The 13,036-nt window shown below is 43.8% G+C and overlaps 1 protein-coding gene across 1 annotated transcript in view; it reads right to left on the bottom strand.

The window, feature by feature from the left end:
- The window catches only part of LOC306918980 (AP-3 complex subunit beta-1-like), a gene marked incomplete at its 3' end in the record, with an annotated part of 146,027 nt that overhangs the window by 58,986 nt on the left and 74,005 nt on the right, over window positions 1-13,036 (bottom strand). The window contains exons 9-13 of the mRNA XM_079531816.1: window positions 8,736-8,833; window positions 4,111-4,165; window positions 3,879-3,950; window positions 1,974-2,036; window positions 1,105-1,237 (exon numbers count right to left, since the gene is read on the bottom strand). Coding sequence (XP_079387942.1) covers window positions 1,105-1,237; window positions 1,974-2,036; window positions 3,879-3,950; window positions 4,111-4,165; window positions 8,736-8,833 — 421 coding nt within the window. The remainder of the gene's footprint in view (window positions 1-1,104; window positions 1,238-1,973; window positions 2,037-3,878; window positions 3,951-4,110; window positions 4,166-8,735; window positions 8,834-13,036) is intronic.

The raw sequence follows: 13,036 nt of genomic DNA on the forward strand, positions 1-13,036 counted from the left end.
TACCATTATGGTCTATGTAGGGTACACATGTTACCATTATGGTCTCTGTAGGGTACACATGTTACCATTATGGTCTCTGTAGGGTACACATGTTACCATTATGGTCTATGTAGGGTACAAATGTTACCATTATGTTAACACTAATTATGCCTTGGACGTGTAAACACGTCTTTTGAATCAAAACCACGTGGTGCTAAGAGGGGGCAGTATAGTATATCTTACAGTCTCTGTTGGACAGCAGCAGTACCAGTCCTGACAGACAGGGGGCAGTATAGTATATCTTACAGTCTCTGTTGGACAGCAGCAGTACCAGTCCTGACAGACAGGGGGCAGTATAGTATATCTTACAGTCTCTGTTGGACAGCAGCAGTACCAGTCCTGACAGACAGGGGGCAGTATAGTATATCTTACAGTCTCTGTTGGACAGCAGCAGTACCAGTCCTGACAGACAGGGGGCAGTATAGTATATCTTACAGTCTCTGTTGGACAGCAGCAGTACCAGTCCTGACAGACAGGGGGCAGTATAGTATATCTTACAGTCTCTGTTGGACAGCAGCAGTACCAGTCCTGACAGACAGGGGGCAGTATAGTATATCTTACAGTCTCTGTTGGACAGCAGCAGTACCAGTCCTGACAGACAGGGGGCAGTATAGTATATCTTACAGTCTCTGTTGGACAGCAGCAGTACCAGTCCTGACAGACAGGGGGCAGTATAGTATATCTTACAGTCTCTGTTGGACAGCAGCAGTACCAGTCCTGACAGACAGGGGGCAGTATAGTATATCTTACAGTCTCTGTTGGACAGCAGCAGTACCAGTCCTGACAGACAGGGGGCAGTATAGTATATCTTACAGTCTCTGTTGGACAGCAGCAGTACCAGTCCTGACAGACAGGGGGCAGTATAGTATATCTTACAGTCTCTGTTGGACAGCAGCAGTACCAGTCCTGACAGACAGGGGGCAGTATAGTATATCTTACAGTCTCTGTTGGACAGCAGCAGTACCAGTCCTGACAGACAGGGGACAGTATAGTATATCTTACAGTCTCTGTTGGACAGCAGCAGTACCAGTCCTGACAGACAGGGGGCAGTATAGTATATCTTACCGTCTCTGTTGGACAGCAGCAGTACCAGTCCTGACAGACAGGTGTCAGTCACCTCGCTGATGTTGGTGGCGCATCGTCCGATGGCCTGGATGGTGGCGGCCGCAAACGCCTTGTCCTGGCTCTTTACGTAGGTCTAAACCCAACACAACCACCCCATGTCAATGTAAACCCAACACAACCACCCCATGCCAATGTAAACCCAACACAACCACCCCATGTCAATGTAAACCCAACACAACCACCCCATGTCAATGTAAACCCAACACAACCACCCCATGTCAATGTAAACCCAACACAACCACCCAATACAAATGACGCTAGTTTTGTGGATTCATTTACTTTTACTGCGTGGCCTCGCCCCCACAAAATGACCGGAATTACTTAACACTTACAGTGCTAGCATTTATTGAAAAAATAGGATCTAATTCACGCCAGCATTTTTTCCAGGCAAGCTCTTATTTTGAAAAGCCACATTTCCAGTCTACCGGAAGTAGTATTAACCTAGGAAGCTGAACGGAGCCGAGACAAGGCCTTGTTTACAATATGAATCCAAACCGGGGCACTGGAGAGCTCCACATCGTCGGCTCTGTGCCGTCAAAGAAACGCTGTTTTGACCAAAATGCCATCTGGGACAAGGAATAAGACATACAGGCGATTGAAAGAAACGGATAGAATGGATTATTATGGCGACGACGATCTAAGATGGGCGATCCAGTGCTGTGCTAACAACATAGCTAGCTAACCGACAATCCTGTTCTGAGACCAATGTACATAAAAACCCAAATATGATGAGAAAGCCTGATTTTTATAAATGTAAATGTCTGAGACAGAGAGGTTACAGAGGTCAGAGGTCAGAAACAGAGACACACCTGGAACTCTCTGAGGACAGTGGAGATGTTAGACTCGTTGCCCAGGTTGGTCAGGATCTCCAGCTACGCGCGCGTGCACGCGCACACACACACACACACACACACACACACACACACACACACACACACACACACACACACACACACACACACACACACACACACACACACACACACACACACACACACACACACACACACACACACACACACACACACACACACACACACAGTGTTTTACTGTACATTCTCTGTGCACGGTGGTAGTTTGCTTAAAGGTTTCCTTAACTGGCTTGAACAACTCCTGCTGGGAAGTGTTTTATTGTAGGCCTTGAGTTGAGGTTGACTAGATCTGTATTGTAGGCCTTGAGTTGAGGTTGACTAGATCTTTATTGTAGGCCTTGAGTTGAGGTTGACTAGATCTGTATTGTAGGCCTTGAGTTGAGGTTGACTAGATCTTTATTGTAGGCCTTGAGTTGAGGTTGACTAGATCTGTATTGTAGGCCTTGAGTTGAGGTTGACTAGATCTTTATTGTAGGCCTTGGGTTGAGGTTGACTAGATCTGTATTGTAGGCCTTGAGTTGAGGTTGACTAGATCTGTATTGTAGGCCTTGGGTTGAGGTTGACTAGATCTGTATTGTAGGCCTTAGGTTGAGGTTGACTAGATCTTTATTGTAGGCCTTGGGTTGAGGTTGACTAGATCTGTATTGTAGGCCTTGGGTTGAGGTTGACTAGATCTGTATTGTAGGCCTTGGGTTGAGGTTGACTAGATCTGTATTGTAGGCCTTGAGTTGAGGTTGACTAGATCTGTATTGTAGGCCTTGAGTTGAGGTTGACTAGATCTTTATTGTAGGCCTTGAGTTGAGGTTGACTAGATCTTTATTGTAGGCCTTGAGTTGAGGTTGACTAGATCTGTATTGTAGGCCTTGGGTTGAGGTTGACTAGATCTGTATTGTAGGCCTTGAGTTGAGGTTGACTAGATCTGTATTGTAGGCCTTGGGTTGAGGTTGACTAGATCTGTATTGTAGGCCTTGGGTTGAGGTTGACTAGATCTTTATTGTAGGCCTTGAGTTGAGGTTGACTAGATCTTTATTGTAGGCCTTGAGTTGAGGTTGACTAGATCTATATTGTAGGCCTTGGGTTGAGGTTGACTAGATCTATATTGTAGGCCTTGAGTTGAGGTTGACTAGATCTATATTGTAGGCCTTGGGTTGAGGTTGACTAGATCTATATTGTAGGCCTTGAGTTGAGGTTGACTAGATCTGTATTGTAGGCCTTAGGTTGAGGTTGACTAGATCTGTATTGTAGGCCTTAGGTTGAGGTTGACTAGATCTGTATTGTAGGCCTTGGGTTGAGGTTGACTAGATCTGTATTGTAGGCCTTGGGTTGAGGTTGACTAGATCTGTATTGTAGGCCTTGGGTTGAGGTTGACTAGATCTGTATTGTAGGCCTTAGGTTGAGGTTGACTAGATCTGTATTGTAGGCCTTGAGTTGAGGTTGACTAGATCTTTATTGTAGGCCTTGGGTTGAGGTTGACTAGATCTTTATTGTAGGCCTTGGGTTGAGGTTGACTAGATCTGTATTGTAGGCCTTGGGTTGAGGTTGACTAGATCTGTATTGTAGGCCTTGAGTTGAGGTTGACTAGATCTTTATTGTAGGCCTTGGGTTGTAATTTCAACGTGTGGTTTTCTATGAATAGCGGATTGGTTGGTGCGTAGTAATATGACAAATTGACGATTCTTATTGCTTTTTTTTGGGCAATATAAAAATGGGGTGTAATATTGTTTTGTATGTATTCCCCCAGACTTCCACACAGTATGTCCAAATATGGTAGCAGTAGCATCATCGTGACATCATACCTTCAGCTGTTTGATGTGTGTGGGTGATGTCATAGTGATGTCATACCTTCAGCTGTTTGATGTGTGTTGCGTCCGTGGACCTCACATAGAAACTCTTCATGTAGGGTTCAAACATGCCCTGGTTGGAAAACAAGTCACAATTAGTCCTGATGAAAATATATTTATATATATTTTACTGTGTGTGTGTGTGTGTGTGTGTGTGTGTGTGTGTGTGTGTGCCTGTGCGTGTGTGCGTGTGTGAATAAAACATGTAAATCTGGGTCCTGGTAGATTCTTACCTTGCGCTGAATAGACATGGTGGCGATGTTCTGGAGAACAATGTACTGAACCTCTCTGTCAACACAGAAACACACACAGAATATACACACCATGTACTGAACCTCTCTGTCAACACAGAATATACACACCATGTACTGAACCTCTCTGTCAACACAGAAACACACAGAATATACACACCATGTACTGAACCTCTCTGTCAACACAGAAACACACACAGAATATACACACCATGTACTGAACCTCTCTGTCAACACAGAATATACACACCATGTACTGAACCTCTCTGTCAACACAGAATATACACACCATGTACTGAACCTCTCTGTCAACACAGACACACACAGAATATACACACCATGTACTGAACCTCTCTGTCAACACAGACACACACAGAATATACACACCATGTACTGAACCTCTCTGTCAACACAGAATATACACACCATGTACTGAACCTCTATGTCAACACAGACACACACAGAATATACACACCATGTACTGAACCTCTCTGTCAACACAGAATATACACACCATGTACTGAACCTCTCTGTCAACACAGAAACCACACTTTGACCAGTGGTGGTGTGACAGAAGCAGCTGATATTTGATCTGCTGCTATTTGAAATTGGACACAGTAGGTGGGGAACTTACTCTGCAGTTTTTCTGCACTATCTGTATTCCTTTTAGTAATATTTCTGTCTTTCTACTATTTCTGTCTTTCTGTCTGTTTTTCTTTGTTTGTTCCCAACCCAATCTGTCCTCTTGATCTGAAACAAAGGGCTAGCAGGATATACAATCACCATTAGGCTAAGCAATCAGCCCCTTTTTGGACTTTGCATATCCTTGTCTTAATAGCTCCTAGGCATATAAATAGCACTGCTATTTATCTGCCCAGACCAAAACCACACTTTGACCAGTGGTGGTGTGACAGAAGCAGCTGATATTTGATCTGCTGCTATTTGAAATTGGACACAGTAGGTGGGGAACTTACTCTGCAGTTTTTCTGCACTATCTGTATTCCTTTTAGTAATATTTCTGTCTTTCTACTATTTCTGTCTTTCTGTCTGTTTTTCTTTGTTTGTTCCCAACCCAATCTGTCCTCTTGATCTGAAACAAAGGGCTAGCAGGATATACAATCACCATTAGGCTAAGCAATCAGCCCCTTTTTGGACTTTGCATATCCTTGTCTTAATAGCTCCTAGGCATATAAATAGCACTGCTATTTATCTGCCCAGACCAAAACCACACTTTGACCAGTGGTGGTGTGACAGAAGCAGCTGATATTTGATCTGCTGCTATTTGAAATTGGACACAGTAGGTGGGGAACTTACTCTGCAGTTTTTCTGCACTATCTGTATTCCTTTTAGTAATATTTCTGTCTTTCTACTATTTCTGTCTTTCTGTCTGTTTTTCTTTGTTTGTTCCCAACCCAATCTGTCCTCTTGATCTGAAACAAAGGGCTAGCAGGATATACAATCACCATTAGGCTAAGCAATCAGCCCCTTTTTGGACTTTGCATATCCTTGTCTTAATAGCTCCTAGGCATATAAATAGCACTGCTATTTATCTGCCCAGACCAAAACCACACTTTGACCAGTGGTGGTGTGACAGAAGCAGCTGATATTTGATCTGCTGCTATTTGAAATTGGACACAGTAGGTGGGGAACTTACTCTGCAGTTTTTCTGCACTATCTGTATTCCTTTTAGTAATATTTCTGTCTTTCTACTATTTCTGTCTTTCTGTCTGTTTTTCTTTGTTTGTTCCCAACCCAATCTGTCCTCTTGATCTGAAACAAAGGGCTAGCAGGATATACAATCACCATTAGGCTAAGCAATCAGCCCCTTTTTGGACTTTGCATATCCTTGTCTTAATAGCTCCTAGGCATATAAATAGCACTGCTATTTATCTGCCCAGACCAAAACCACACTTTGACCAGTGGTGGTGTGACAGAAGCAGCTGATATTTGATCTGCTGCTATTTGAAATTGGACACAGTAGGTGGGGAACTTACTCTGCAGTTTTTCTGCACTATCTGTATTCCTTTTAGTAATATTTCTGTCTTTCTACTATTTCTGTCTTTCTGTCTGTTTTTCTTTGTTTGTTCCCAACCCAATCTGTCCTCTTGATCTGAAACAAAGGGCTAGCAGGATATACAATCACCATTAGGCTAAGCAATCAGCCCCTTTTTGGACTTTGCATATCCTTGTCTTAATAGCTCCTAGGCATATAAATAGCACTGCTATTTATCTGCCCAGACCAAAACCACACTTTGACCAGTGGTGGTGTGACAGAAGCAGCTGATATTTGATCTGCTGCTATTTGAAATTGGACACAGTAGGTGGGGAACTTACTCTGCAGTTTTTCTGCACTATCTGTATTCCTTTTAATAATATTTCTGTCTTTCTACTATTTCTGTCTTTCTGTCTGTTTTTCTTTGTTTGTTCCCAACACAATCTGTCCTCTTGATCTGAAACAAAGGGCTAGCAGGATATACAATCACCATTAGGCTAAGCAATCAGCCCCTTTTTGGACTTTGCATATCCTTGTCTTAATAGCTCCTAGGCATATAAATAGCACTGCTATTTATCTGCCCAGACCAAAACCACACTTTGACCAGTGGTGGTGTGACAGAAGCAGCTGATATTTGATCTGCTGCTATTTGAAATTGGACACAGTAGGTGGGGAACTTACTCTGCAGTTTTTCTGTACTATCTGTATTCCTTTTAGTAATATTTCTGTCTTTCTACTATTTCTGTCTTTCTGTCTCTCACATAACAACCTGCTGGATCCCAACCAGTCCGGATTCAAAAAGGCCCACTCCACAGAAACTGCCCTGCTGGCAGTCACAGAAGCACTACATGCTGCCCAGGCTGCTTCCCACTCCGCAGTCCTGATTCTCCTAGACCTATCAGCAGCATTTGACACAGTGAACCACCAGCTGCTCCTAGACACCCTAGCGGATCTAGGCATCGGCGGGACGGCACTAAAGTGGTTCTCCTCTTACCTCACCGACCGGACCTACCAGGTCTCCTGGAAAGGTCTGTTATCATCCCCCCGAACCCTCCAAACTGGGGTCCCACAGGGATCTGTACTTGGTCCCCTCCTTTTCTCACTGTACACTAAATCCCTTGGCACTATCATCTCTGCTCACAATATATCCTATCACTGTTATGCCGATGACACACAACTGTTTCTATCCTTCCCCCCCCTCTGCCACCCAGGTGGAAGAGCGCATCACTGCTTGCCTGGCTGACATCTCACAGTGGATGTCCTCCAACCACCTCAAGCTGAACCCAGACAAGACTGAGCTTCTCTTCTTCCCAGCTAAGTCCTGCCCGATGCGGGAGCTAACTATTTCCGTAGACAACGCCCTGGTAACGTCTGTCCCAACAGCCAGGAACCTTGGTGTTGTCCTGGACAGTCAGCTCTCGTTCAAAACTCACATCACAGCTGTCACTCGATCCTGTAGGTTCACACTCTATAACATACGACGAATTAGACCGTTCCTCACCCAGGAATCATCCCAGCTCCTAATCCAGACAACAGTCCTGTCAAAACTTGACTATTGTAACTCTCTCCTTACTGGCCTACCGGCATGTGCACTGAAGCCTCTCCAACTGATCCAAAATGCCGCAGCTCGCTTGGTCTTCAACCAGCCAAAATTCTCACATGTCTCCCCCCTGCTCCGCTCCCTGCACTGGCTCCCGGTCGCTGCCCGCACAGAATACAAAACTCTGATGTTGGCATTTAAAGCAACCAAAGGTATGGCTCCCCCATATCTTGCCAGCATGATTGAACCCTACAAACCCTCCCGCGCACTCAGATCAGCCAACGCAGGGAAGCTGGAAGTACCCTCACTAAAAACGCCGGGACAACGCTCCACACGTCCCAAACTCTTCTCCCTTCTGGCCCCAAAACTGTGGAATGCACTTCCCGTTGCAATCAGAACTGCAGCATCACTCCCGATCTTCCGCCGTGGTCTGAAGACCCACCTTTTCAGACTCCATCATGGCCCATAGCACTTACCCTACCCCCCTTAGACAGCACTTCTTAGACTTATATAGCATTTGAAACAGACTTATAGCATGTCATGTAGACAGCACAATAAGTGCATTGTATGTAGTCATAGCACTTCATAGTATATATGTACAGCATAGTATAGCATATATGTGTAGTTTATATGTATAGTGTCATTATATAGATATGTTCTAGTTATAGTTTATATGTATAGTGTCATTATATAGATATGTTCTAGTCACGTTCTTAGCTTACGCATGTTTCGCGATAAATGCATTTTTACATATGTGATGTATTCCCATGCTTTTTGTTCTTGCTTATTGTAAGTCGCTCTGGATTAAGAGCGTCTGCTAAATGCCTAAATTGTAAATTGTAAAATTGTAGAATATACACACCATGTACTGAACCTCTCTGTCAACACAGACACACACAGAATATACACACCATGTACTGAACCTCTCTGTCAACACAGACACACACAGAATATACACACCATGTACTGAACCATGTACCCTCTGCCCCCCCTCCTCTCCCCCCCCCTCTCTCTCTCTCTCTCCTCCCCCTCTCTCTCTCTCCCTCTCTCCCCCTCTCTCACCCACCCACCCACCTGTGGCTCCTCAGCAGGCGAACCAGAGACTTGGTGACGATGCCGACTTCATGCTTAGGAGCGAGATGCCAGTAGAGCTGAGAGACAGCCATCACCACCTGGGGGAAAACAACAATGTGGTGCAAATCTTTGAATATATATTCTTTCAGAGTGAACGTTTTAACTCAAATCTTTGAATATATAATGAAAAAATAATGACATTAATACACATGACGTGAAAGTATGCAGGCCTACATGAATATACATAATGCACATTAATGACCCTACATGAATATACATAATGCACATTAATGACCCTACATGAATATACATAATGCAACTTAATGAAATATGAGCACAGTCAGACAGAAACTATATATATTTATAGTATAGTATATATATATATATATATATATATATATATATATGTCAGACAGAAACCTTGCATCTACATATTTTATTTTCTACAAATGTGACCAAATTTGACTGAGGGACTGCCATTGGATGACTGAGGGACTGCCATTGGATGACTGAGGGACTGCCATTGGATGACTGAGGGACTGCCATTGGATGACTGAGGGACTGCCATTGGATGACTGAGGGACTGCCATTGGATGACTGAGGGACTGCCATTGGATGACTGAGGGACTGCCATTGGATGACTGAGGGACTGCCATTGGATGACTGAGGGACTGCCATTGGATGACTGAGGGACTGCCATTGGATGACTGAGGGACTGCCATTGGATGACTGAGGGACTGCCATTGGATGACTGAGGGACTGCCATTGGATGACTGAGGGACTGCCATTGGATGACTGAGGGACTGCCATTGGATGACTGAGGGACTGCCATTGGATGACTGAGGGACTGCCATTGGATGACTGAGGGACTGCCATTGGATGACTGAGGGACTGCCATTGGATGACTGAGGGACTGCCATTGGATGACTGAGGGACTGCCATTGGATGACTGAGGGACTGCCATTGGATGACTGAGGGACTGCCATTGGATGACTGAGGGACTGCCATTGGATGACTGAGGGACTGCCATTGGATGACTGAGGGACTGCCATTGGATTTTCTTGAATTTTCTGAAGTTTGTTTCATGTCATGTCATATGAAAGCAGGGAATCATAGCTTCAAATGGACATATTGGTTGTTCAGTTTGACCCACCAGTTTTGGAGATATGGCTTATAGAGTAATGTCTTGCAGAGAAACAGCGAGTTGAGAAAACAGGCTTGAAAGGTTCACTTCTGTGGACTCTAACATTACACCTAGCTACATGTTTAAGCATTTATCTCATATTTACATGTCTTTTGTGGTCTCTAACATTACACCTAGCTACATGTTTAAGCATTTATTTCATATTTACATGTCTTCTGTGGTCTCTAGCATTACACCTAGCTACATGTTTAAGCATTTATTTCATATTTACATGTCTTCTGTGGTCTCTAGCATTACACCTAGCTACATGTTTAAGCATTTATCTCATATTTACATGTCTTTTGTGGTCTCTAACATTACACCTAGCTACATGTTTAAGCATTTATTTCATATTTACATGTCGTCTGTGGTCTCTAACATTACACCTAGCTACATGTTTAAGCATTTATTTCATATTTACATGTCGTCTGTGGTCTCTAACATTACACCTAGCTACATGTTTAAGCATTTATTTCATATTTACATGTCTTCTGTGGACTCTTAACTCTTAGCCTGCCGCCATTAATTAATCCCTCGATTGCGTATTGCCATGGTTTAATCACGCGTGACACTTACTTTGAAGAGCCAAATATCCGTATCGCATTTTACTATGAAACCATTCCGTGTGTGTTGACGAAGCTGGTGCTCGTTCTCTCGGTCGGTGGTGGAAAAAGTGGACCGCGAGTATCACAGCGCCTGCTACAGGCCGTTGAAAACGCTTGTCTGGGACAAAGCGTCCTCTGCAATGTCGCTTCTGTGAGATAAAGCCGTCTGAAAACAGAGCCGGCAATGTTAGTGGATGCGCGCCCATTGTGTCAGAAGCATAACAAAGCTAACGGACGGTAGATTTCGATACGATCGTATTAAAACATGCATTAATGAATACATCGCTGTTAAAACGGCTTTTCCGTTTGTGGCAGGCTACAAGATTCTACGTGTTAATATTCCTATGTTCCTGGCGGGTAAACGATTAAATGGCCACCAACGTAATCAAAAAGGTCAACCATAGAACAAGATTACTTTACAGGATCTCCTCACTGGTCAACAAAAACACCTTGAAGACCCTAAAAGGAGCCCTTGTACAGGGTTTCTTTGACTATGCATGCACCTCCTGGTACCACAGCACCTCAAAAGCCCTTAAAACCAGGCTCCAGACTTCCCAAAACAAACTGGTCAGGCTCCTACTTGACCTAGCCCCCCGAACCCACCTCACCCCTGCCCACTTCGACAGGCTGGAATGGCTTAGGGTCGACGACAGAGTACAGCATCTTGCAATGGGTCTGGTCCACAAGATTCGATACACCACCAAGATACCCATGTACCTGTCTAGATACTTCCTAAATGTTAACGAAGTCCACACCCACAACACCAGAGGGAGTGCAACGAACCATGTACAACCCAGATTCGGCAAACAAGGGACTAAATTATTTTCGCTCCTATGCCACCAAAATGTGGAACGCCCTACCAACTGTCATTAAGACATGCGAATCCCTTGACTCTTTCAAAACCGCTCTCAAAGGGCACCTACGGACGGCTGCAATTCGAAACTGGCCCCTGTAAAATCGGAATTCCTCAAACACGAACGCAAGGACAACACAAGAGACGGTCGTGGCCACACAGCCAACTCAAGGTACGGCTACGGAGCCGACTTGGGGACCCAACGCAGCTCCTCCAAGGAAAACAAACAAATTAACGGAGCTGAACGTGAATCCCCCCCACCGCCCACCCCTTTTATTCCCTCACTGTATATGTTTCTTTTCCCTTTTTACCTCCTTTATGATGAATTCCTGTTCTGTCTATAGAAGTGTCTATTTGTACGTCTCTAAATGTTTTGATGATTTGAACATGGTGGACCCTATTGGAAACAAGTGTAATGCTTAATTGGGTCGTCCACTCACAGTTAACAGCCTTTGTATTGAGTTTGTGCTTGAAATGTACTGTAATTCTGCAAACTGTTAATACATTATTCAATCAATCAATCAAAAAAACACCTAGCTACATGTTTAAGCATTTATTTCATATTTACTAAGGCTGTCAAAGTTAACGCATTAATTGTGCGTTAACTCAAAGTCCTTTTAACGGCGTTAATTTAATTAACGCGCGATTAACGCATGGTCAAGTTTGACAGAACGGTTGAGAGACGCATGCATCTGAATGCAGGCAGTCAGATTCCAATAGCCCCACCTCTCTATCATCCCCCCCCCCCCCCCCCCCCCACACTCTCTCTCTACCATTCCCACTCAGTCCGGACTCCGGACCGTCACCGCCAGTAGGCTACTATAGGGCACTGGGCAGTTGAGGCTGAATGCCTCCGTTGGGCTCTTAATTAATTTGCTTCACAATGTGTTAGATCAGAAGCTCTTTGAAGTGGGCATTGGGCAAAAGCAAAACTCTGGCAGTTTTGGTTGACAAACATAGTTAGTTAGTTGTGAAAGCTTGATGCTAATCATGCTACACAGACCATGCTAATGAGTGCTAAAGCTAATGTTGACTTGCAGGAGAGAGAGAGAGGGGCAGGGGCTCTCGTGTGTGTGTGTGTGAGTTGAGTTTATGATTTTGTTTCCCTCTTCCATTGGCATTTGCAATAAAGCAAGCATTCTCCCATGTTGAGTAGGGTTGGTAACCAAATGAACCCTTATAGATCTTTAACTTTTGAGAGTGTAAAATGAAACCAAGTGGGTCCATTTGGTTAAATATTACACTCTCAAGAGTTGAATAATTGTTAAACAAATGCATTACTTAAAGTTAATTTACAAGAAGTCGACACAATTAGAGAACTTAGAAAACATGTTATTTTGATCAACATTGGCCTGTTATCTCTCCTAATGGTACCAACATCAATACAGTTCTTTAGTTTGGGTCTGGAAGGCTAAATGTCACCAAATGGTGGTCCGTGGCTCAAATGCAGAATAAATAATGGACCTTGATATGAAAAATCTTGAAAACCACTGATTTAAGGTATATTTAGAACGCATAAAAAATATGCGATTAACTATGGGCAATCATGCGATTAATCGTGATTAAATATTTTAATCGACTGACAGGCCTAATATTTACATGTCTTCTGTGGTCTCTAACATTACACCTAGCTACATGTTTAAGCATTTATTTCATATTT

This window comes from Electrona antarctica (assembly GCF_951216825.1).
Source record: "Electrona antarctica genome assembly, contig: scaffold_330, whole genome shotgun sequence".
NCBI lineage: Eukaryota > Metazoa > Chordata > Actinopteri > Myctophiformes > Myctophidae > Electrona > Electrona antarctica.